This window comes from Elephantulus edwardii, unplaced genomic scaffold (assembly GCF_000299155.1).
Source record: "Elephantulus edwardii isolate Elephantulus edwardi_28Jun2011 unplaced genomic scaffold, EleEdw1.0 scaffold00200, whole genome shotgun sequence".
Taxonomy (NCBI): Eukaryota; Metazoa; Chordata; class Mammalia; order Macroscelidea; family Macroscelididae; genus Elephantulus; species Elephantulus edwardii.
The window spans coordinates 3,581,725-3,608,379 of record NW_006399950.1 but is presented as its reverse complement, the minus strand read 5'-3'; the positions used below and the strand labels follow the sequence as shown (position 1 = coordinate 3,608,379).

The following is a 26,655-nucleotide window of genomic DNA, read 5'->3' as shown; positions in this document are numbered from 1 at the left end:
TCACAATATAATTTGGGGGTTTTCCACTCTTATTTTCATATGCCCTATTGTGCTTCTCATTTATTCTGATTCTCTAAAAAAGCAGATTAAAGAAGGTACACGTTTGCCCTCACTGCCATCCATCCTGTCCTTGTGACAAAGGTTCTCCGGTGTCATGCCTGCCTCTGCTCTCCCAGAGCTTGGAATGGCCTCTCACGTGGCCACACCCTCACTGGAGTTCAGCTTTGTTGTCTAAAAGGCAACATTCAGAGCACGACTGTTAAAACATCTCCAGTATCCAGTATCCAACGTTGTCGTTAGTTAATGCCATCTAGTCGTAGACGACTCATAGCGACCCTATGAATGAACAGCCTGAGCACAGTATCCAAACCAAGATAATTTTCTTTTAAATTCTCAAGTTGAGTCAGTGGTGTGGAGCCAGCCATGACTTCTTCTCCCCAGATGAAGTCCATCCGTAGACCCAGCACCCTCTGCGCTCTGACCCCACCACCCAGCTCACCCTCAGCTCTGACTCTCCCACCCTTCAATCTCATCTGGAGGATTTGTCGTGACTCACGCAAGTTCTGTCCCTTGTCCAACGGTCACCTTGTCTCACTGTCCTCTGTTCTTAGTCACTTTGCAAAATCAGACAAATCCTTCAAACTTGAGGCTGGTAACCAAGACCTTCTCTGAGGTCTCAGGCCCTGGAACACATTTCTCTTTCCTAGAATATCTCCAACATCCATCAATTTTAATTGTCATTCTGTTGTGTTACAGATGTTTCATTTTCTTCACTAAAGCTTGTTTTTAAGAGCCATCTCTTTGTTTTCCACCCTTGAGTCGCAGCAGCTAACTGTGCATGATACATAAATCCTCAATAAATACAGAATAATTGATGCATAACTATCCTATATGCTATTAGGAGAAGCTAAGATCTTATTGGTCTTCATATTCAGCATTTCCTGGGGTCTGATGTATATTTTGGAAGGAGTAGATGAGTTGAGTGGGCACAGTACTGCGTGAACTGTTTATAAGTTTAATAAGCATGTATTAATTTTCATTGCATTATAAAAATGCACCTGTCAAATGCAAGATTTCATAGACATTGCTGTTAAAGACATAGCAAAGCCAAGCTGGTTTTGAGAATTAAACCAGCAAAAGAAACATTTTAACAAATAGTGTATAGTAGAAAACTGGCAACAATGACTAAAAGCTTGGTTTTTGCTGCTGTGGAAGCTGAGGAGAAAAGTAGAAATTATTTGTCTGAGAGTCTATGATATAGTTTATGATACAGATAGAAACGGCACCCAGCTCTGCTGAATCTTAGTCAAGTATTGACTCAAACAAACAAAACTATTGAGGTTGACTGTCTTTTCTCATCTCATTCTGCACCCAAGTGACTGGAACTTGACTATAACCTATGTTGTTGACTGTCTTCAAGTCGAGCACAACTTACAGGGACCCTATGAACAAAAGGCCTGAAGCCCCTTTACGACTATCCACATAACCTATGATGCCTGCTAATTAAGACAGCTCTACAGTAGATTTGCTAGCCATCAACACTTGGTGCTTAAATTTACGTAACTTTGAATCACTTTCCTCCCAGCTGAAAACTAAACCAGTTGCAATGGTTGGCTTCCACCTCAGGGCAGACTGCCCAGCCCCTCCCCCACTCACCCCACCCCAGACCCACCCCTCATCACCAGCCCCATCTCCCACCTCATCCTCCAGCACAGACTCACCCCATCTCCCACTCCACCCCCACCCTACCCCTCACCCCACCCCCACTTAGCCTGTCCCCCACCCCATCCTGGTGCAGGGACTGTCCGTGGCTGGTTTTTCAGAAGTAGTTCCAAAGGCTTATCTTCCAAGCTGCTTCCAGATGAACTTGAACCAACACCTTCTTTCTCAACATCCAAGAACATTAGCTGTTTGCACCATCCAGTGACTCTACACACAAAGACATTGATCAGGTCTCTTCATCATATCTTCTCCTCACTGTCTCGTGTTCTCTCTTGTGTTTGCTTGCTTGCTCTCTCTCTCTGTCTTTCTCTCTGTCTCTCTCTCTCTCCCCCTCCTCTCCTTCTCCCTCCCTCCGTCCCTCCCTCTTTCCCTCCCTCCCTCTTTCCCTCCCTCTTTCCTCCTCCTTCCTCTCTCTCTCCTCTCTCCTCTCTCTCTCTCTCACACACACGCACACACTCTCACTCACCCCCAAGCCGTCAGCTACTGTTGTTCTACAAAATGAGAATTTGCATCCTAGTCTTTGTGGGTCATTCTATAATCACAGGGGTTTTGCATGTTATGGTGCCACGATCTGGAAGCCCATTGTGAACCAGCTGATAAATAGAATAACAGCGTTTTCCATATTCACCCACAGAACCCACCAAACCACCGCCCAGCATCTTTGCCAGAAGCCTTTCGGCGACAGACATAGAGGTTTTCTGGGCGTCACCAGTGGAGAAGAACATAGGGCGGATACAGGGCTATGAGGTAGGCAACAGCTGAGAAGAGTCCCTGCTCCTCAGTAACACTTCCCAGGGCCAGTCTATCAGGGAGAAGACCCAAATTCCCACTTTGGGGTATTTGCTTTAGAGGCCTGACCTATATTATGGCTCATACAACACAACACAACAGCAGTGGCCTCGTCGGTTAAAATTTGTTCCTCTAAACCAAAGGTAGACGGTTCAAATCCACCAGCTGCCCCGTAGGAGAGACATGGGCAGTGTCCCCTCATGCAGTTTATAGTCTCTGACAACCCACTGGAGGGTCAGCAGTGAGTCGATTCCGACTCAGCATCATATAACGGTGAGAGGCTGGCCGAATGTCGAGCCGTGAGGCCAGAGAGAGTTTTCAGGTATATGGACCTCATTCAGGAGGAGTCTGACGGGGGTTTGCCTAGATCCTTTGTATCAAAACATAAGTGAGGTCCAGAGGAAGGCCACCTGCGGTGCCTGCACCAACCTGTCGCCTCACCGCGAACCAAAGGGTGCTTTCCTGCTCCGGACCTGCCTCCGCACACACACAGCTCGTAGTCACACAAGTTTGGCTTACGAATTGCCGTTGAAAGGTAGCTCTGTAGAGAACCCTGAATAATATATTACCTTGTCGATGGCATGGAAACTCCTCCCAATTGGTGTGAGGCCCACGTCTTTCATTTTCTTTCCTCAGGTTAAATACTGGAGACATGATGATAAGGAAGAGAATGCTAGAAAAATCCGAACAGTTGGAAATCACACCTCAACAAAAATCACCAACTTAAAAGGCAGCGTGCTGTACCATTTAGCCGTCAAAGCATACAATTCGGCAGGGACAGGGCCCTCCAGTGCAACCGTCAACGTGACCACCAGGAAGCCGCGTAAGGACAGATGCGCTTAGACGTGTTCCTAGGATTTATTAACTAGGTCCAAGGCTCACTCCCCCACCCCACCCGCGAGTGATTATCCGCGTACTAATTGGTATAATTGGCTTCAGATTTACCTTAGCATTTTAACGGAGCCTCTCTGAGTGCTGTGCAGAGTTCATTGCTCTGGAAAACACAAAGAGAAATGTTTTTCTCCTCGCTGGGAAGGGCTACTTCTCTCAGCTATAAATGTTAGGCGACCAACTGAATCCTTTTCCATTTGCAGCGCTGTATCTCGTCAGATTTTAGTGACCTTGAAGACACATATTAGTGCAATCGCCCATTAAATTGCCTCCACTCTCGAATTCTAGGAAGGAGATATTCCTCAGAAACCATTTAGACTTAATAATCTGTGACTTCGTATATCTTAATTTTTCTTTTTTCTTTTTTTTTATATAGCACCAAGTCAACCCCCCGGAAACATCATATGGAATTCATCCGACTCCAAAATTATCCTGAATTGGGATCAAGTGAAAGCCTTGGACAATGAGTCAGAAGTAAAAGGATACAAAGTGGGTAACTCCTTCTTTTGTACAGGTGCTGCCCTCTGGCAGTGGGCATTTTCATAAATCACACCAAGCTCATGGTCTCTTTCCTGTCCCATTACGAGGCTTTGCCACCAGGTGATTTAGTCTGAGTTTTATAAATAGTCTGGGACAACTGGCCAAGAATTTAGTGAATCACCTCAATGTTATGCTCAGGAAAAATTCATCAGGAATAATTAGGAACCCTGTGGTTAGATAACCCCAAGCATCATAAAGAAGGACTTTTTTTCCACATTTCTATTACAGCTCTCTCTTACTTGCATCTTGGTGTTATTTTTTTTAAATTAACAGCAGTAACTACTTAATATTACTAATGATTCATTACTTTTGTTCATGTGTTCAAAAGTAGGAGAGATTTCTAAATAGAAAAAGAAGTAAGACATTTTCAATAAATATATTTGCTTGATCTCATAAATGTCGATCTGGTCTTTAAAGAGCTAGGAAAAATATATGTATGTAGGTAGCCATAGTGGCATAATTAAAAAGAATTCTAAAATGTTTCTGTTATTTGTGCCTGGGAAACTATGAGCAAGTAAACCCTACTTACTCTTTTTCGTGACCTTGTGGTCAGGGGTGTGCCAACATGGGCAGTTCTGTCACTGAGGCGTCCAAGAAGGCTCTTCACAGCAGTGGGGGTCACGAGAGGTGGAAGCTGGCCAGGCATCACTCTTCACAAGGTGTCTCCACGTGGGAAGCTTGGTCATCTCCCAGCATGGCGATGTTAGGGTAGTTCGATTTCTTCCAGGACCGCGGGCTTCCAGGAGGAAGGCAGCAAAACTTACTAGTTCTTTTGAAGACTGTGAATAGAACTGTTGTGAGGCCAGGCCAGATTCAAAGGGAGGGAAATGGATTCAATCTCTTAACATGAGGAATGACATCCATGTACAGGTAGAGAACACTGGCAGCTTAGTGGTAAGGACTTGTACTGCCAATCTTAAGGAATGCGGTTCAAATCTACCAGCTGCTCCATGGAAAAGCGGGCTGTCTCCTCCCATGTAATTTACAGCGTTTGAAAATCCACTGGAGGGTCGGCTATCACTTGGTTCCAACTCAACAGTCTGTAACACAGCACAGGGAGAGGAGGACTTGGTGGCGGTCCGCTCTGTGAATTTAGCAAACAATTGAGATTGTGATTGGAAAGCTAATTCAAAACGTCTAGAGGAACACAGCAAAGAACTGATAGTATTTCTCTGGGGGCGGGGGGAGGGAAGCAGTCTCTCAAAAACATGAAAAGCATTTAACGTATCTGAAGGAAGAGTTACAGGAATTGTTCCTTAAGACTTTGCAGAATAAAACCAAGGAACAAAAGCCTCGTGGAGATAAATTCTGCTCAGTTTTACTTCTTGCTAGTAAAGCTCCCAAAATGGACTTAGTTGCAACCAGAGTTAGGAAATTCTCTAACCCTGGAAGTCATCAAGGCTTTAGCTAAGCTGCCACTGAGTACGATGTTGTGTTCTTGTTGCTGTTAAGTGCCGTCGAGTTGCAGGCGACTCATAGCGACCCTATGAAGGAGAGTCCTCAACGCTTGGGTGTCTTTCATCCTCTCTCCAGGCTCATAGGATTTCCGGAGGCAAGCTATTACGGAAGTGGATGCCACTCCTGCTTCCAAGCTTGTTTTAATTGGGGAGCTCCACCCCACTCTCTGTCCACATTGGGTAACCAACCAGTTCAACTATGTGGCACTTTTAACTCCTTAAAGAGTATATTACATTAAAAGTAAATGACCAGAAGAAAACTTCTAACAAATATTGAGTTACAAGTTAGGTTAACAATTAATTCTGTTGACACCAGTCAACATTACTGCGGGGTGTGTGTGTGTGTGTGTGTGTGTGTGTGTGTGTGTGTGCGCGCGCGCGCGCACGCGTGCGTGCATATATAAAATGCATACATACATTGTATTCTGTTTATCTGCTCATCTGTTGACGGAAACCTGGGTTGCTTCCCCCTTCTGACTGTTTTAAATAGAGTTGGATGAGCATGGGTATTGTAAAGATCTAAAATATCTGTCTTATTTCTTTTCTTTTATACTAGTTTACATACAAAGTTCACTTGGTCCCTGCTTCCCAGTCTCTCGGAGGAGAGTTGCTGAGTCATAAAGCTGTTCTATATTTAACTTTTTGAGGAGCTGCCAAGCTGTTTTCCTCAAGACTCGACTCTTTTATTTGCCACCAGCAGTACACAAAGATTGTAATTTCTTGTTTTGTCTTACACGGCATTTTAATCGATGCAATGCAGGCCAAACAAATTTGGTCTCCAGAACTGCATTAAGTATGCAGGCTGCCGGTTGGTGGCATTTCTTGTATGAGGATGCTGAGAGTCTGTCATAAGCAGGGTTACTAGAGACTGTTTAAAGAGCACAGATCGATGGAAGGAAGAGGTTCAAGCAGAGGGAGTTTGACAGAGTGGGTGGTAAGGTGATCAGGGAAGGTCCTGGAGGACCCCGCAGGCCAGTGGCTGCTCGCCTTCACCAGGCGGTACCGTAACATGGACCTTGACACTGGTCGAGAAACCAGTGGAGAACATTCCCTGAGCTTGCAGATGTTTCACTGGGCTCTCCTTTCAAAGACAGACTCTTCTAGAAGGATGTATAATACAGAGCACAAAGAGCTAAGACTGTTCTGATTCCGTGTCAGCTGTGACTAAGCTCCCTGGGACTCCGTCTTCTCTTAGTGAGAAGTTTCTAGGCCCCTTCATGCCTTCCACTCCTCCTTTCTACATACACCTTCCACCTCCTCCGTCTCTCAGATCTGAGCTTGACAGACTTCCCTGACGGCCACAGCTCCCTCTGCTTACCGGAATTTTACAGGGTTCTCATCCTCTTGGGTAACTGTAAGTGGCTGCTGACTTGTGAGTCCTCAGGCTGTGAGTTTCAATAGGACAGAGCCTGAGTGTCTCCAGCCGAGGGTGTAGTCCCCGTGGCTGTGTCAGAATGTTCTCATATTCCTCTGGGCCTAAGTATGAAATCTTTCACCTGGACCACTTTATCTGCAGCAAGGAGACTTGGAGTAGGGCAGGCTTGAAGATAAATGAAGGGGAAAATAAACGGAAAAGGAAAGAAGGTCAGGGTGAAGACAGACATTTTCAACTTTGTAGTTCAGACTCAGGGAATTCTGGTGGGGCAGTCCATAAGGACCTGCACTTCTAACCCAAAGGACGAACCTCTCCAGGTTCGAATCCACCAGCAGGAGAAAGGTGAATCTCCTCGTGTGATCTGCAGCCTCAGAAGCTCACCAACGGGCCAGTGAGAACTCAGTTGCCTCTTGATGGTGATGAGTCTTTGAGTTCTGACTCAGGTAACAGGTGGGACCTCTCTGACCACAGGGAGGGCTGGAGAGGGGAGGGAAGGGGCAGAATTGAATTGATGGAACTAAACCAAGTAAGTGTGGTCAAAAGGGAGGAAGGCAGGTCCTCCCTGCTTGCTTCTGGGTGTGTCCATTAGAATAAATAGAGAAAAACACTAAAAATGCAAAAGCTTTAGCAGTCTCTTGGAAGCAATGTGAGCTGCTGGGATGAAACTTTTACTCGATTTTAAGCTCATTTTCAGGCTGCTGCTGAAATAAAATTGAAGGGCAGAGAGCTACCTGCAGTATTTCAAGGAATTGACAAAATATTAACTTAGCAAAAGACCCTAGTGATCATCGAATGAAACCCCTCATTTCACAGATGTGAAAAGTGAAGTCCATCAAGTAGAGAGAACCGGAGGGCCCTCAGCTGGCACAGGGTGGAGATCCCTGGAGGAGCCCAGGTTTGCTTCCCTGAACAGGCTCTGGGAGATTGTAGGCATTCTGCAAGAGAAATTCAGAAACAATTCCTTTTCACTTGCCACTTCTCTGTAATGCTGCTCCCTCCCAAAAGCTCGCCAGTGAGCTTGTGCCTGTTTGTGTGAACACACACATGGCTGTGGAGGGCGAGGGACTGACTTGTAACTGACCTGCCGCCTGTTTCTGAGGCTGGAATCATGTGGGAGGAGACTCCCTTCTCTCTCCCGCAGAGTCACTGGTCAGTTAGAGCCTCCAGGAAGGGGTGGTCTCTGTGTTAACAGCATGACTTCTTTTTTATTATTATTATTAATTTTAAGGAACATTTACAGAGATTTTGGATTTCCATTCATTTGTTGTTGCACTTTTCTCCCTGGACAGTCCTCCCCGCCCCCCAATTCACTTCTCTCTTTGAAAAGTAAAAGAAAAATTCTTTCATTGGTATACAGTCCCCCCGCACAGCCCCCCCACCCTGAGTACACTCCACTATGCAACCTTAATTCTGGACTCTTGTGATAACCATAATATCCTATCATAGACCACTTTTAAATTGTTCTCTCCCTCATCTGTTTCAATGCAGTATACATAATTTATCCAGTTTTTCTCAGTCTTACCCCAACCCTGATGTCAGACTCCTCCCCCAGAGCTCCCTGCATTGGTGTATGTGTGTAGGCAAACCCAGCTCACTGCCATCAAGTCAGAATAACTCGTACGGCCCTCTGCAAATCACACAAGAGATTTCCCGTCTTTCTCCTATGGAGCAGCTCATGGCTTCGAACCACATACCTTTGGGATGGTAGCACAATTCCTGATCACTAAGCCACCAGATGATCAGATTTGGCCTCGCCTTTAAAAAAGGTCTTTGGCTGCCAGTCTGGGGCTATTTCCAGGCTGGGAAGGTGAGTGAGATGGCCTTGAATTGCTCCAGATATGTATAATTATTTATAAATATCAGCGTTCACTTATACCTAAGTACAAAAAATTACATATATAGAGAACTGCATCAGTTCCACCCATAGGAAGAAAGAAACCAGAATCCTTGGAAGAAGAAACATGTGAGGGCCCCAGGCCCATGAATTGAGGTTTAATTTTATGTACTTTTATGATGTGGTTTTATTTGGTGTTTAGTGTTTACAGAAATTGAAAGAATGGGATTTTTCCAAGCATGTGGAGATTTTATCAGGCTGGGTTTATTTTTTGTATTTTTGGCAGTAGGGGTGTGGGGATGCATGGGGAGGTGGAAGCACCTCTCATGTTAACTCAGGAAACCCCCCAACTCTTTCAGGGATGGGATTCAAGGCTGGATGAAACATGCATCTGATTTCCATGTAAGAATTGCTCTTTGATAGGAATTTGACTCTCAAAGTTGACTCTTATTTATGTCAGACTAAAGTCTCCCAGCATCCCCTTTTGCTCTTAAATTCAGAAGGCGGTAGAGTTTAGGTTGATTTCTATTTACTTTTTTTACCTAAATTGTCTGGACTCATGGGATTTCTGCTTGCATCAAACAGTCTTAGTAAGAAGTTGACTTTAGAAATTTTGAGCCACGACGTATTTTGTCAGCACAAATTCTCAATCCACTTCATGATATCAGAGCTGAAAAGGGAATTTCTGGTCTTGGTATCACAAACTTAACTGCCTACAAAGCAAAACAGGTAACAAAAACAGGCCACGCTGGATCCATTCATTTTTTTTAAAAAAATAACAGTTAGTAAATAAATGTGTGAACCTGCCAGGCACTGTTGATTATCTTTTCGTAATTACTCTCTGGGACGAGGCTGTGTGAGGGAGCTCTGCTGGGTGGTCCTTACAGAGCAGCTGACCTAAAGGCTCTGCTTCTCTGTCGGTTCCAGTTCATCTCCTGCGTGCAGGTTACCGCCCCCGAATCCCGCCTGAGGATCAGACACACCGAGGTGGTGAGTCGGTCTTGATGTGGGTCTGAGTAGTTACTACTCCGGTTTTGTAGATGTGCGAGCCATGGGGTAGAGAAATTGAGTGACTTGTCTCAATTTAGATTGAGCCAGACGAGGCCATTGTTTTAGTCACTGCAGTTCTTCAGACAGTACGTTCATCGAGGGATAATGAGGCACCAAAACAAAACAAGGGCAGAAGGCGGAGAAGAGCAAGAGCCCTGGACAGAAAGGGCTGCTTATTCTCTAGGAAGGTCAGCGAGGATCCCTTTCAAGAGGTGACAATCCAGCTGCACCTTACTGGAAAGGAGTGACCGAGCCAGCTCTCTGGGGCAGGTGAAACTAGTCTTGGTGAGCAGCATGTGCGAAGGCCCTGAGGTGGACACGTGCCAGCATCACACACTGAGAGTGTTAGGAGGGACTGTGAGACAGTGCAGAGCTTCGGACTCCCCAAAACTGGCAGTGGTTTCTCAGTTTCAGCCAATTGCTTTTTAATGAAAAATGTCTTTGTTTTTAAATATAGACATCTAATTCAGGGAAAAGTGGGCAAGCAGCATATGCAGGCTGGAGATGTTTTCTGCCTCGCCATCTGGTTTTGCATTCATAAAAGCAGAAAACAGGGAGGAACAGGTGTCCACAGTCTCACAGGTGGCTGTCAGACTGATCTGCGGCTGGGGTCCTGCTGGCTGGGTGCACAGCCTCCTGGCCACAGGACCCCGGGGATGTGCCCTAGAATCTCCAAGTCTCCAGTCACCCATGCAAACAAATATGTCCTCGACAGAGTGCAGCCAGAGTGCTCTATGGAGGCCAAAGATGATCCTACTTTGCCTCACATACGGTGGGCATTTTGTTAGGAGAGACTCTTCCTTGGAGAGGCAAAGGCAAGGAGGACCCTCAGCCAGGAGGACTGACACAGTGACTGCTGCACTGGGCTGTCGTGTGTCAGGAAGTGTGAGGATGGATGGTGCAGGATGGGACACGGTTCACATCTGTTGTTCGTAGGGTCACTGTGGGTCATAGTTGTTTCAATGGCACCTAACAACAATAACAGAGCAATCAGGTATATCCTAGAGAAGGTGCGGTCAGAGTGCTCTTGGGGGCAAAGATGATGACAAAGCTGCATGTCACATACTTTGGGCGTGTTGCTAGGAGAGGTTTTTCTTGGAGATGGACATCGTGGTTGGGAAGTTGGATGACCAACGAAGGAGAGGAAGATCTTCCAGGGAGATGAATCGACACAGCGACTGCAGCAGTGGCCACCCAGCGGTGATGACGGTGGCAGGGGATAGGACGGGCTTCAGATCTGTTCTTCTGCTGTGAGTCATACTTGACAGCACCTAACAACAACAGTATCAGAATACTAGCAGAGCCTACCCAGAGAAGTACCCACGTGAGCGTCCAGAACGCGGACTGGACGCGCAGTCAGTTCTCAGCAGCGTGTGCTGATGTCGTGCGCCCCTGATCCCACTCCCTCCCTTACTTCCACCCCGGGTGTTGAGGAAATGAAGCCCAGCCGTCCTGCCCTCCTGACGAGCCAAGTCTCCGGTGTCCAGAATGGTCTTACAGGACCTGCCATTGCAGGTCTGATAAGCAGTGCTGATGAAACAGGTGCTTTTTCCTGGGAAGTGTTTCTTTTAGATTTATTTTTGAAACAACTTGGATTCACCAAACTTGGGCAAGGCCTAGAAGTAAATCAGAGTAGCAATGTATTCCTCAAAGCCAGGTATGACCTTGCATGCCTTCAGCCAGCCCCTTCTCCTGAGCTGGTGCTGGGAAGCCTGGCGTCCGCAGGGCCTGGGGGATTTATTGGAGCTGGATGTTAGCAAGGGAACGCTGTCTGGTCCAGCCGGTGTTCCAGAGATGAGCAGGGCTGAGCATGAATCACACCGCCTCAAGAAAAGTGCGTTTTCCACCTTGTACTTCAGAGAGATGAATTAAAGCGAAGAAAGGTGCCGACGAGGGGATCGAACCATTCAGGGAATTTAATTTTCCATTTGTCCAGAGATAGAAGAGTGGCCTTCAGCCTCAGCCAGGCCAACACCTGGCGGTCTCTGAGAAGGAGGAGGAGGGTTAGTGCACCCTGTGCTTCTTGGAGTATAGTCCCTGTGCCCTAGAAATCCCTGAGGACTTAGCCTTGAGCCCCTCACCTGATCTGCTGAGTCAGAGGCCTGGGGGTGGAGGCTATGAAGTGTGCTGTGAGGGGCCCTCCCTGGGGCTCACATAGGAGCTCAGCTTTCTGATCAGATTCCCACCCCAGGAGGTACAGGGGCACCAGCGGGAGCCATTACCCAGACCACATCCTGCCCCTGCCCTCCACGTCGGGCTCAGTCAGGTGGAGGGCACAGCCGCGCTGTTCAGCCTCGCTGCGGCTTCGGGGAAGGTCACGTCTTTGCTGTCAGCTCTCTTCTGTGGAGTCGGGCCCTTGATCTCTAGATGCCACTTTCACCAGTGGTGACCTGGAGTTTCTTCAGACATTGTCGTGTGAGCCGTGGATGGAAGACACACCCCTTGGAAGACCCTAGACTGGAGCATCCGTATTTTCAGATGCACCCCCGGCCCAGGGTCCAGTGTGCAACCTCTTCCTTCCCCGTCATTTCAGCCGGCACGCTGGGCTCCAGTCGTTGAGGGGTGTGGGGTGTGGACATCCCCGTCCTGCTGTTTGCAACTTTGAGACTCATCAGGGCTTCAGTTTCCTCATCTGTTAAAGAGGTTTTGATACTATCCGTAGTATCAATAACCTAGTGGGATTTTTGTGGTGATTGAACCGGATCATGGCTTCTGGAGACACTCAGATTTGTTTAGATAGTTGCTGTCACCATCATTGTCTCAGAAAAGGTAGATGCTCCCTTTCTAATGAGATTAATGGTGGTCAGGCAGTCCACACAGCCAGCTTGTTTTCAGAAGAGCTCATTGACCACCTCCTTGAATGATTCGCAAGTCTAAACACCAAGCCGGTCAGACCAAGAAAGCAAGCAGAAAGCATCAGTGCCAGCTGCAGACCCTTGCCCAGCAATAGTGGTTGCCGTCAATGCCAAGAGAAAGAGGGTCCCTTCCCCTCTCCCAGAGCTCTCGGTGGGTGGAAATGGCCAGAAGAGCCATAATGACCACGTCAGACTTGCCTGGTGCTTCTCACCTTCGCCAAGTTCCTGTCTTGACCCCCTTCCGGCCTGCATAGATGCATTTCCTCCAGGCTTCTTTGGAGCCAGCTCCTTCACTATATCCAGCCCCTCTGCCATCTTGGTGACAGCCAGGAAAGGTAGACATTTGACCACATTTTACAGGTCAGGAACTTGATGCTCTAAGAGGTGAAGTCAGTGGCCCCGGGTCACGGTCAAACCTTCCCTAATGGCAAATCCTTAATGTGCTCTGAGTTTTGCACTCATCACCCCCAGTTGTTATCAACTCCCTTCCAGCTCTTGATGGCCCAGTGTGTGCCAGCAGGGCCCTGCTCCGTGTGGGTTTAATGGGTCATTTTGGGGGGAGGTCACCAGGCCTTTCTCTGGAGGTGCCTCTGCATGGGCTCGAAGCTGCAGCCTTGGAGTTAGCAGCTGTGTGTGTGAATGTTGAACCACTCACGAATGTCCTGGAAGCCCTTCCTGTGGCTCGGTGCATTTGGCTCTACTCTGACTCATCGGCCTGTGTGACAGAGCAGAGCTGACCCACAGAATCCTCTAGGCTTTCGTCTTTACAGAGGATCACTAAGTCTTTTCAGACAGAGCTGGCAACTGGGTTTGAACCACCGACAATGACATTAGCATCTGAGTGCTCTACCATGGTACCTGCCACTAGGACTCTTTTCTACTTGTTTAATTAATTTTAATGAAATTTTACAGAGACTTAGGGTTTCCAGTCATTGATTGTTGCACTTTTCTCCCTGCCCACCCCTAGTAGAAGAAAAACTCTTTCATTGTTATGCAATCCCTCTCCCAAGTCCACTCCACTGTGCAGCCTTCGTTCTGGACTCCTGTCATGACAATGATACCTAATCACATTTCCCTTTTAAACAGTTCTCTCCCTCATCTGTTTCAGCGCAGTAGACATCATTCCTCCCCTCCTTCTCTGTCTTCCCTCAACCCCGATGTCAGTCCCATTTTACAACACTGGCACTATACAATATTTGTCCTTTTGTGACTGAGATACTTCACTCAGCATAATGTCCTTCAGGGTCATCCATTTTGCATAATATTTCATGAGTTCCTTGTTTTTCAATGCTGCATAGTAGGACTCTTTCCTATGAACTGGTTGTTAGATGCTGTCGAGTTTCCTATGACTCACAGAGCCTCTGCCCATTTCCGTGAGCATCTGCGTGCTCTACTGCGGTACCACTAGCGATTTTCTCTGGGGACTGATTGTTGTTGGGTGCTCTCGAGTTGACTCAGATCCTCTGACCAGCACATCTCAACCTTGCTCTATCTCACACCATCCTCACCTCTGATACCCTCAAACCATTGCTACAGTCCATCCGTCTCCTTGTGGGTCTTCCTCTCTTTCTCTGCTCTTCCAAGCTGCCCAGCATGGTGTCTTTTGCTAAGGACAGCCCCTCCTGACAGCATGCTCAAGTTCCATGAGATGAAGTGCCACCATCCCTGCGTCTAGGGAGCATGCTAATTGCACATCCTTCAAGATAGACTTTTCCCAGTTCCTCCAGGTGTGTGAAATGGATCTCAGCTTACCACCCTGCAGGTGGGCAGAATCATCCTCCCTCACCACGGGCTCTGTTGCCCTGAAATGTCCCCTCACAGGACGATGATACTGCTGACATACCCTCTCTGTGGATGCAGCTGCCAACAGCGTTCAGGCAACCGACAGCCTCAGCATCACTGCATAACACGGGTGCCCAGAAGGCCAAACGAGGGGTGCTCCATTGCTGGGGCCTTTCTCATGACAGCACGTGACACGTGTGCATTCTGTATTGGCAGGTCTTCTACAGATGGAGCCGACAAAGCAGCGCATCTGTCATTGAAACAAATAAGACATCAGTGGAGCTCTCCCTGCCTTTCGATGAAGATTACATCATAGAAATCAAGCCATTCAGCGACGGAGGAGACGGCAGCAGCAGTGAACAGATCCGAATTCCAAAGATATCAAGTAAGAGGAGACCTCTCCCTTGCCCTGACTGCCCCGTCCACCTCCCTGGGAACCCGGGCTCGAGCGACCTCACCCGTTAATACATGTAATAGCAACGTGCAATGTCACCCCTTCTGCAGACATGGCATTACATAGCAGAAGCAGCTTCATATTAAAAAAGAACCTGCCAACAGGTTTTGACTGATTTAACCAGGTGCCAATAAGAAAGATGATTACAGCAGCCCATCAGGTATTTACATTTCAGCACATGTGGTCTGCGTAGCCCCAAGATTATAGCTTAAGTCTTGAAGGCAGAATAGAAAGCAAAAACGCCTAGAATGTGCTATTGCAATTGTGTCCAGTAAAATTGTAGGTGAAAATATTTCTACCTTGACACTCTCTATTTTGGACATGTCTGTAACGTGTGTAAGTACATATCACTCTCTCTCATTTCTGTTGGGTCAGAACTGACCCATAGCTCAGCCTGCGTTGGGTTTTTGAAGGATGCTGGCGCATTCAGGCTGCCAAAGAGACACCACTTCTGAGTTATGAGCACAATTCCCTGTGGCCTAGCCCACCAGGGCTCAAAGGCAGAGCCTCTCCGGCTATTTAAGTCCATCTGCAGGTCCTGGGGAGAAAGGTGGGCGGTCTCCCTGCCTGTAAAACTCCATGGAGGGTCAGTGCCAAGCACTTGACCTTTATGCCACGAAAGTCCCTTGCTTACATTGACCCCATTTTTTTGCACAGAAACACTATTTATACCTACCTACTTATCTATCTATCTATCTATCTGCCTATCATCTATCTATGTAGTCTTTAAACAAACCAAGGAGCATTGGTTCTATGTAGCACTTAAAAGGGGAAAAGGAGCTCTCACTTGTGGTGAAAAGGTCACATAAGGGCAAGAGATGGAGGGATGTTCAGGCCACAAAGACATACAATTAAGGTTTGCTTTGGGGTTCTCCAGCTCACATGGCTAATGTTCAAATTTGTGTTTTTATATAATCCTAAGTCTTTTTAAATCTGCTGGTTCTTGGACTGATTCATTACAAAGTATTAAGTACTCCATCTAGTGCAGATAACTGGTGATAAGACTCTAGCCCTGGCCCCAACATGGTGTCGGCCCTTCGGGGTCTGTCATTGTGCCAGGCACAGAGATCTCACAGTCTTGGTGAAGTCCCAAATGATGGTTGGCAACCTCTTGCTGACCTAAAAGAAAGTCTTAAAAAAGAACGGAGGCTATGGTTTGGAGAAAGGAGGTCTACCCCGACAGACACGGGTGTGAGGCCAAATGCTGCCCAGGGACCTTAGAGCTCACTTCTCTGGCCCCCAGGTCGTCCTCAGATACCTCATTGTTTGTTGAGAACTGAGTGTCACATTGGTGTGTGCCCAGCACAAAGGCCGAGCTCAGGGGAGGGCTGCTGTGAGTTGCCACAGGCGCTCTGACTCCTGGCGGCCCATGCACAGCCCAGCAGAGCACTGACCAATGTGGCCCACGCCTCATGATGGGGAGAGAGGTTTTGGAGCTGCACTGACAGGCTTTTCTTCCCAGGCTGGGTGTGGACACTTTGCTGAAGCCCCTTCAAGAGCATAGCAGTCGGAGGCTTCCACTGACAGGTGGCGGTGGGGGCAGGGGTCTCCACCCTGGAGCTCCAGCAGGGAGAGCCAGAGTCCCACCACTGACACCTGTGTCCCTTCAAGGGGGTGGGTGTTAGGTGCCGTCCAGGTGAGGCCCCAGTAACCCTGTGAACAACAAGACTGATCCTTAGCGTCTCTGACGTGTTTGCGCACTTGGCTGCAGTCACTGTGTTCAGACAACTCATTGGGCGTCTTCCTCTCTTTCACTCACCTCCACCTTTCTAAGCATGTCTCTTTCCAGGGAATATCCCCTCCTCACAACATGCCCAAAGTATGTGAGACGAAGCTTCACGAAGTCATAGCAAAGTAGCCACGAAGTCTGCCCCTGACTCGTAGCAACCCTACATGATACAAGATGGAACTCCTCCACACGCTTGCTTCTGGGTTTTGATTGTTTCTGTAAACTTGGCAGAAGTTTCCAGGCCATTTTTTGGTAGAGTCTCTGCAGAAAAGTGAAAGCCCCTTGGCCCCGCGCAATACTCCCCTCCCTGAACTTAGCATCGTGGAGTAGGCTGTTCTTTTCCTTCGGGTGAGCTGACGTTGTCTTTGTAGCATTATCTCAGATGTTCAGTTTGAAGTTACATATACCCTGGAGTAACTTAGGCCTCTGCAGAAGTGTGAGATCCTTTGCTCCTTTTAAACGCTGTGTAGAACCAATGCTGCTTGGTTTGTTTAAAGACAGTATAGATCCAGATGGTGTTCAGACTTCCAGCCTCCCTGTCAGCCGCCTGCCGTGAGCCACCTGAGCGCCTAAAAATTGCAGGAAGAAGTCATTGAGACAGAGCAGGAGTCTCGGTGTGGTGAGCATGACCAGTGCATGCGCTGCTCACCAGAAGGCTGGGGGTTCTAGTCCATCGGAGGCCCTCAGAAAGCAAGCCTGGCGGTGCACTCACTCCAGATCAGCTGCTGAGTGCTCGGGAGCACAGTCCGTTCAGACGCTAGGAGTTTGTATTTTGTGTGGAAAGATCTGACTATGCCCAGGATTCCAAGCTAGTTCTACTGTACAAACGCCGCCAGACCCCTTCTCTCTGAGTAGTCATGGTGAGGCCGTTTTGATGACTGTTCTGAGCTCCTCCATTTGTGATCAGAGAAGGTAGCCATCCTGATGCTGGACAGAGTGTGGGCACCCATCAGCAGAAACCCTCAGCCTGGACTCCAGGACCAAAGTCAGGTGCCGCCTCAGCCTCCCAGGTAGCAAGGACCGTGGACACACCACCACGCCATGCCACCAAGCCATGCCACCACACCATGCCACCACACCATTCCACGTACAGTGATGGCCTCTCCCTCTCTTTCCAGATGCCTACGCCCGAGGTTCGGGGGCTTCCACTTCCAACGCGTGCACACTGTCAGCCATCAGCACCATAATGCTCTCTCTCACGGCGAGGTCCAGCTTATGACAAAAGTTATCTGAAGGACTTGCTGTTTATAATATAAGCAACATTTAGCTAGTTGTTTTGAAGACACCCAGTACTAAGTAATATTGTTGTTAAAGTACATCTTATTACTGGAAAAAAAAATGGTTTTTGCTTCTTTAGGAATGGCATTCTCCAGAACTTCCTCAGAGCAAATCTAGCTTTGTCTGAAGTTTCTTTGGAAACTCTGCAGTGCACTGAAAACATCTGTAATATGATGTTACCAAAGCAGTTTACATATGTCCTTATATGCATATTTTTTATTATATATTTAGTGTTTTATAGAATTTTTTAAAGTTAACATATAATGTAGATATTAATTTTTTTCCTCTGCTGTAAAGTGCTATGGGCAACACGATCATACAAGTTTTATTTGAAAAGATTTCCTTTCAAGACAGAATTTGAAGCTTATCTTGGTTAATAAATTACAAAATTAGGTGTACAGTTTGCCACGGCTCCAGCAGCAAACAGCTAAGGACTTGGGCTGTAACCCGGGGCTGCTGGATTGGACGCTCCTTGGATGGTCAAAGCATTGACTTAAGTCTTGTCGATATGTGATGTTTCTTTCTTCACTCCATTGTGAATTCCATTGTTCAGCCCAATTTGAGATGGTTTCGGAAATTGCCGTACTCTCACAATCTCCACATACTGCCCAAGAGGTACCTCGTGCAATACTCCCCTCCCTGAACTTAGCATCGTGGAGTAGGCTGTTCTTTTCCTTCAGGTGAGCTGACGTTGTCTTTGTAGCATTATCTCAAATGTTCAGTTTGAAGTTACGTATACCCTGTAGTAACATAGGCCAAAAGTTACAATAGTCAGCCAAGTCTTTCAAAGGCTAAAAGATCATGTTACTATCTTAAAATGTATGTTTGCCATGTACATTTTAAAAGGAAAAGTAATTCTCTGTTGATGGATTCGTAGTTTCTTTACAGACTTTCTTATATATAATGTGTATATCTCTTTATTAATAGAGCCCGTCTTTTGAAACAAAATCACGTATCGAGTTTGACAGATTTCTCCTATTTCAGCAAATAGTTGCAGCAATGAATTTTTTCATATGACTCTATAAAAGATCTTTAGTACAATTGTATGGTATCTTGACAATTCTCCTGTTTTTGCAATAGGTAGTCTAGCGGCTTTATAAGCTCTACCTTCTGTGTCTTAACAAATCACACACTGGAAAATGACTATATCAACAAAATCATATTCTTGTGAAGAGAACTATTTGTTACGATGGGGGAGGTTTTGTAAGCTGACACTGGTGGAATAGTGAATATATAAGGCTATGAAATTTTCTATAAAAAATTTTCACATGTAAACATGCTGCCACCTTTTATTCTTTCTCCAGGAGCTCAAATTTTCCTCTGATTTGTCACTTTTGCTTACCAATAATAGAAGTAAACTTTCAACTTTCTAGCTATATTTATTCGATAAATTCATAATCAGGATTCCACTTGTGTGAAAATTAGGATGTTAGCCAGAAGAAAAATTGTCAGTATTTCAAGGTGTGTTCCTTTCTTAGTTTGGTATGGTTATTTCTATGTTAAAATAAAATTTAAAACCACACTTTAAAAAAAATCAACAAAATGATAAAATGAATGAAAAAAATGCCACCCCAGGTCGTCCCCCTTCCCGGTGTAAATGCCACTCCTGGGCCAGTGCTCTCCCAGCTGTAATCCTTTTTTAAAGGTCTTGTTAATAAATATTCTGTCATTTGTAAAGATTCTTGTCTTTCGGGAGCATTTTTCCTGCCTGCACATCAGGGACCTTGTCAGCTCACCCCTTGAGCTCGTTCTGGTTTGGGATCATGGAGGGACTCAAGTGTCTCTGGCCATGACTTGAAGCTAGTGACCTCGAGCTCTTTCTTAGAACTGACACCCTGAAGACAGCATTTCAGATCCTCTTTGGGAGGAGGGGGAGAGTCAGAAAATTCACACCGAAAGTCCTGAAGATAAACCTTTAATGTTTTCTCTTAATGAGCTAAGTCTTTTGTGTATTTATTTACTCCAAGTCTATCTGTTTTCGGGGGGTTGTTTTCATTTTTAAGGTTCCCCCCATACCCTCTCCCCTAGTGCTAAGAGGATAAAATCTCAACGTGAGCATTAAGACCCTTCTTAATCTAATCAGCAGCTCTGTCCCCAGCCACACTGAGCCCTCACCAGCCCCCACACGGCTGGCTTGGTCTCACCTCTGTGCCTTTTTGTCATGTACATGTCCCATCCTAAAGGACCTTCCCAGCCCCCAGCCCCATCCACACACAGCTAGCGTCCTCAGCCGTCTCTGCAGTCCTAGGGCTGTTCTTCCTCAGACCTGGCTGCAGACGCTGAGTCATTAATCAGGTTCTATTGGAAATCTCTTGTACTGTTGTCATGCATTTTAACCTGTGTACTGTTACTCAGCTTTCCTTGTATGTACGCCTTGTCTTCCCAACTAGATTGTAAGCTCCTGGGGCAGGGACCTTGCTCTTCTCTTCCATGTACTCTCCATAGTGCCCAGCACAGTGCCTTGCAATAAATACTCATTGATTAATTGATTGAAGGGGTCTTTGACGTAGCATTTTGCATCAGCTGCCTGCCTTTTACCTTAGCCAACCAACCAGGAAGACTGCCACTGATACGGTGATGTGGTGGCCTGTGTTGACCGATTTATGTCCCAAGAGAGTCCTTTCGTATCTCAGCACCATCGAGAGTTAGCGAGACCCTGGGTAGTAGCAGTGTGGCTGAGCTCAAGGTGTTTTAGGAAGCATTCCCAAGACGCCAAGACCCAAGCTTGTCCACTCCTGTCTTCCATGATTGTTGCAGGTAAGGCTAGTAGGTACAAGCACCAGAGACGGCTCTGGCTAACCTGAGCGCATGGGAAGGACTTAGCAGGACGGCACAGGGAGAGAACGTGAGCCCAAGGGACGCTAAAGACCGAGTTATGGGAAGGATAAGAACAAGGGTCCAGAGTGTAGAGTCTGTGCGGTCCTCTGGGGCACTGCTCTATGAGCTGTGTCTGAAATTTAATGCCATGCCTTCAAATACAGATTCCTGGGGAAAGTGTAGTAGGTGCGAGTTGAATCCCATGCCTTGATCACACCAAGCCTGCCCTGAGCGGGAAGTTTGCTAAAGGAACAAGGAGATGTTTCCAGAAGGTAACACGATTCCTTATACTGACTAAACCACACAGTTTTCCCAAGTGATGCATGGGGGGCCACTGCCTGGCATCTTCCTTACCCCACTGTCAGTTTGGTGATGGATTACGAAGAAGGACCTGTTTACATATTTTATCTCTCCAAGGAATTGATTTTAACTCCTTTTAAGAGTGCTGTGTGCTTAGGATTGAAAGATATGAAACTTCTCTGCTGTCCTGTAACTGATTTGGGTGGCCCTGATGGTATGGAGTCTGTCCACAGTAGGTGTGAAGTTCAGTACCTTGTCCAGAGCGGCCTCTCCACGGGACGGAAGGCAAGGATAGTAACCTTCATGCACAGGTGAGTCCTGGATTCTCCTAAGTGTGAGGCAGGTGTTGTCTTAAGCTTCCAGAATGAGACAGAATGATTGTTATTCTAAATGTTTCATTCCAGGCAGTCCCAGGCATGAACGATCTGCTCCTGATGGTCTCTAAGGATTGTGGGTAAAAGTCAGCAGGTGCGCACACTTCTTAGGGACCTGCAGAAACAGCTCGAAGGCTTCGCTGTGGTTCACAGGCGGCACGTGCAACAAATGAAGGCTGTCGTGATGGAGGATTTGCTGTGAGTAGGTTCAATCCTTTCCACTCAAGGCAAATTAAAACATTAAAGGGAAAGTAGCCATTGTCCCTAATTCAGATGTTCCTAACCCCACAGCCTGCCAGTATTTCTGTCAGTTAATGTCAGATTCCGAATGACCTTTACCCTGTCTCTTCCACTACCCTCACTTTACTTCAAAGATGATTTTTTTTAAAAAAAAAAAGTTCAATCTTAAAAAGTACCTAAGTCTATACTGCACTGGAAAACCAAGGAAATAATGAAATATTATACAAAATGGTTGATCCTGGAGGACATTATGCTGAGTGAAAAATCTCAGTCACAAAAGGACAGATACTGCATAGTGCAGTAAAGCAGGACTGACATCAAGGTCGGGGTAAAACTAAGGCAAGAGGGGATAAATAATGTATACTGCATTGAAACAGATGAGGGAGAGAATTGTTCAGGGGGACTAGGATTAGGTATTATTGTCATGACAAGAGTCCAGAATGAATGCTGCATAGTGGAGTGGACTGGGGGCGGGGGGGCAGGTGATTGTATAACAAAGAATTTTTTTTTTTTTACTTTTCAAAGAGAAAAGCAAACTGGGGGGAGGGGTGGACAGGGAGAAAAGTGTGCAACAATGAATGAAGAGAAATCCAAACTCTCTGTAAACTCTCATTAAATTTTTTAAACATTTTTTTAAAAAGAAAAAGGCATGTAAGTCATAAAAAAATCAGTTGCTAAGGTCATGCAACTTTGAAAATAGTGTCGACCAGCAGGTGAGCTCTTTTGGGAATTGTTTACCGTCTTCATCCTCAACACAGGTGGTAGAATGTTGCCTGCTACTCTATTGTTCTGGTAGAATAATGCTCTGGGTCCGAGAATCATGTGGTCAACCAGAGTGACCTGTGGTTTGCAGATCAAGTGCTTTAAGATCAGAGGCTTCAGTCCAGCTCTGCAAGTGCGAAACTGGGCACTGGCGGGAGAACTCAAGTAACTTCTCTTGCTTCTTTTTTTAATGTGGAACATGTCACAAATTTGTATGTCATCCTCGAGCGGAGGCCTTTCTAATCTTTTCTCTATCATTCCAATTTTAGTATATGTGCGACCAAAGCGAGCAGTTACACTTCTATTAAGAACTAGAAATACTCTGATTAACTTGACAGTATTCATACGTGCAGTGATTAGGGATCTTCCAGGTGAGTCCAGATCATTTTGATGGAGAACATTCTTTGCATGTCTCCAGTTCCTTGAGAAAAGGACAGTCCTGATTTTTAAAATAACCACTAACATTTGGAGAACTTAAAAACCTTATGCCATGTCATAAGTGGCAGTTGTCAGAGCCAACTCCAAGGGTCAGATTGTCACTGCAGCTGTAAGGTGCCAGGGTCCCATATTTTTAGTTAGCGGAATTCTTGCACTTACAGGAGTCACGGTCACTGTTGACTTTGACCAGAGGTGACCCTGTGTCTGTAAGTAAAAACTCTTAAGAGGATTCCAAGGCTACGACCTTCCCGGAGCCAACTTCCAGGCCTGGCTTCAGAGGCGCCTCTGCTTGGAACAATCGCTACACCCTTTGTACCACTGCCCACTGCTGCCCACTGACACTGGGTTGATTTCATGTCACGGTGGACCCCTCGTGGGCTTTCTGAGGCTCTCCCTCATTCTGGGACTGCTCATCTTTCTGTTACAGAGCAGCTGGTGGATCCGAACCGTTAAAGTTTCAGTTCATAGCCTGGCATGTCATGAGTTAATTCTGCCTCATAGTGACCCTACAACAGAGTCATAGAATCTACCACAGAGAAACATGGGATTTCCTGTACTGCAGACTCAGTACCGTCCATGGCCAGTTCCTGTCTCCTGAGAAGCAACAGGTGATTTAAACAAGGGCTTTGAAATAGCTCGTTTTTGTCCAACCCCCAGCAGAGAATTTGTATTTTCACCCCATGAACTAAATGAGAATTTACATGACAACATAGAAGTCCCTTTGAGTTTTTCAGGTAAGGGAAAACCGTCTTTCCAGAAAGAAGAGTCAGTGTCAGATTTGTGGACATGAAGGTGAAGGGATTCTGGAAAAGTTTTCAAGTGTTCCCAAAGTAAGCAAAGAGATCTGGTGGTGGAGTTCAATAGCTGTACGTCACTGGTGGTTCGAAGCCATCTACAGGTTAGAGGGAAACAAGCTTGGCACTCTCCTTCTGTTAAACTTTTTAGTCTCAAAACCCAGTGGAGGGTCACTGTGAGTCAGAATCTACTTGATTATGAATTTTGGAAAAAGTTAGTCATGAGCCTGGTGGTGCAGTGGGTAAACACTTAGCTGCTAACCCGTGATCTGCTTTGAACCTGAAGGTGCAGCACTCTCTTCTCATCCTCGGGAACCGTCTTGGGCTCTAGCCTGCATTGCCCTAGAGGGTCACTGAATAGGAATTGACTCTAGAGCCATAGTTTGTGTGGCTTGTGGGTTTGGTTTGTTTTGTTTTGATTTTTGGCAGAGCACATTGCCTAGAACAGAATTCAGCAGTTAGAAAGTAAATATTGTAGTTATTGTTTGTTATTGTCCCAGCCATGTGGTTGGAACTTACTCATGGCTGACCCTCCAGCAGATTTTCAGATGCAGTAAATAACACTGGAAGAAATTGCCCATCTCTCTCACAGAACCACTGGTGGGTTTGGAACATGAGCTTTTGGGTTGGCAGGGCAATTCTTGATCCCTAAGCCACCATGCTCCAAGGAAATACTATAGTTGGTAAACTGCTTATTAGTCTATGGGACCAAATAGGTGGTAGCTTGACCGTTTCCCCTTTGTTTATCAGTAAATAAGGTGCTGGGTGTTTACTTGTGCCAGGTACTGTGCCGGGCAGTGGGGACACTGAGGGCCACAGGGTGAGGGCTCTTCTCATGACAAGCTGCAGGAGACAGACGCACACACTTCCCTGAAAGGTGGCATGCAAAGTGTGAGCAGGTACAAAGCAAGTGGAATCCTGATCCCAACCTCTTACAAATATAAACCAACTTACAACAAGGTTAAGTTCAATCAGACATAGTGAAAGGTGGCATGAAATTCATTCAGGGGAATGCTGAACCTAACTGCTTATAAACGTAAAGCAACTTATAACAAGGTTAACTTCAATCAGACATCATGAAAGGTGGCATGAAATTCATTCGGTGGACTGCTGAACATAACTGCTTATAAACGTAAACCAACTTATACCAAGGTTAAGTTCAATCAGACATAGTGAAAGGTGACATGAAATTCATTCAGTGGAATGCTAACCTAAATGCTTACAAACATAAATCAACTTAAAACAAGGTTAAGTTCAATCAGACATAGTGCACATTTCACACTTGCGTAAGTTGAACAATTTTTTTAATTTGATTAAACACATTTTTCTAAAACAGTTATTTTAAAAAAAAACCATATGTATGTACACATTCTCAAATGTTACATGTTTTGGGGTCATTACACCATGCCAAGACCAATAAATATTGGCCAGATAAAAATGGGTCCAAATCTGGCACTTGCCTTGCTTTTGTAAATAAAGATTTATTGGCACTGGACTCTCCTCATTCATTTACATCCATGTGTGGCTTCTTTGGACTATAATGACAGAGCTGAGTAGTTGAAACAGACTGGATGGCACTTGGAACCAAAAATACTCTGTTTCTTTAAGAACTTTGCTAACCTTTGGCACCTGATGCCTTGCTGCTAATTCTTTTCAGACACTCTCCCCTCCACTTTCTGTGTTCTTTCATTTGTCCCCTGTGGGGACCAAGCTTTATTTTTTCATTTTAATCTGTGAAACCTAATGGCACACCTTCAAGCTGAAGAGTCCACTAGGAGTTTTAAAATAAAGTACTGCCTGTGAGTTATTTCATTATTAAGCTCCAGTGATGACTTTAAGTTCGCAATAACCACAGCTTTATTTAATGATTACTGATTAGGGACTAGTTCTTAGGAATCAGAATGGAATGCAGTCCTGTGCGCAGGTGGACATATAAGCAGCTCTCTTCCGCTGAGTAAACTCCGTCAAGAATCCATCCCTACTCCTTGCCAGCACACAAAGGTAAGTGAGGCACTGTTCTTGACTTCACAGTAAGACAAATTTTCCAGATATTGGGGAAAACTCAAGGTCATTGCTGTCGAGTCACAACTGAATCCTAGCTGAACTTCCTGTGCCTTTTTGGAGGCTGTAAATTTCACGGGGACGAGATTGCCCATCTTTCCCCTGCAGAGCGGTGACAGAATTCAAATAATGAGTAAATTACAAAATAGAAATAAGCAGGAACATGGAGGGAATGTAGAGGGATGCTTAACTGGGACTGGAAATTGAAGGTCAAAGATGAAACAGTCAACACAGTGAAATAGAGATTGGAAGGCTCTTTCCACCAACAGGCAGTTTGACCGGAGGTCTGAGGGTGAAAGAGCCTGGTGTCTGTGGGGAACAACCGGGCCTCATGAAGGAAGCATTCTTGGGGGACATGGCCGCGAAGCAGCTAGGAAGCAGCCCGAAGGAGTTGGTCTTTTGCTTGAATGTTTTGTGGGGTTTGAACAAGGGGAGGGGCATGGATACTTCTTTCAAAAGCAGGAAATGCTAGAATCTGAACTCCGGTTGGAGTCTACGGACTGCAGCAGTCCTCGCAGGCGAACAGTGAAGACAGCAGGGAGAGGAGGGATGAGAAATATGGTTTTATTTCATTTTCTGACTTATGTTAAGCGTTCATTCTGAAGCATGTTTACATTAGTTGCCTACAGGAAGCCATTAGAAATTGTAAGATTGTCTTTTAGTGCAACACAAAGTTCTAAAAAAGTGCACGGCTTTTTAAAGTTTCTACCATGGAGCTCAATTTGTCGAACTTAGAGCAGGAATTAAAAGATCCTTGAGGTAGCAAAGACCCTCATTAAACGAACACTAAACCCTCCTCGAACTGTCATTTCCACCTTTTCTTTTACTGTCGGGACTGTTTTCAGTTCTCTACTCTCACTTCCAGATCCCTACTTTTTCTTTAACAAATTAGCACCTAAAGTTTATTAATTCCACTGTGGTCCTGACACAAGTCCCACCATGAAAACTTTTGGGGTTTTTAAACTTTTTGGGGTATTGGCCCACGTGGCCACGTAAGTGACTGGAGGCCAGGGAGGTTTATCGCAGCTTTGTTTACAATAGCAAGGAGCTGGAAACAACCTAAATGCCCATCAGCAAACGAATGGGTAGAGAAGCTGTGATAATATTCGCACA

General features: G+C 46.0%; 1 protein-coding gene across 1 annotated transcript in view; it reads left to right on the top strand.

The window, feature by feature from the left end:
* CNTN4 (contactin 4) overlaps positions 1-19,435 on the top strand; it is a 515,944-nt gene extending 496,509 nt beyond the window's left edge. Inside the window, exons 18-22 of the mRNA XM_006897086.1 lie at positions 2,357-2,469; positions 3,148-3,334; positions 3,779-3,891; positions 14,512-14,680; positions 17,597-19,435. Of these exons, the coding sequence (XP_006897148.1) occupies positions 2,357-2,469; positions 3,148-3,334; positions 3,779-3,891; positions 14,512-14,680; positions 17,597-17,697 (683 nt within the window). The 3' untranslated portion in view covers positions 17,698-19,435. The remainder of the gene's footprint in view (positions 1-2,356; positions 2,470-3,147; positions 3,335-3,778; positions 3,892-14,511; positions 14,681-17,596) is intronic.
* Positions 19,436-26,655: the final 7,220 nt, after the last annotated feature.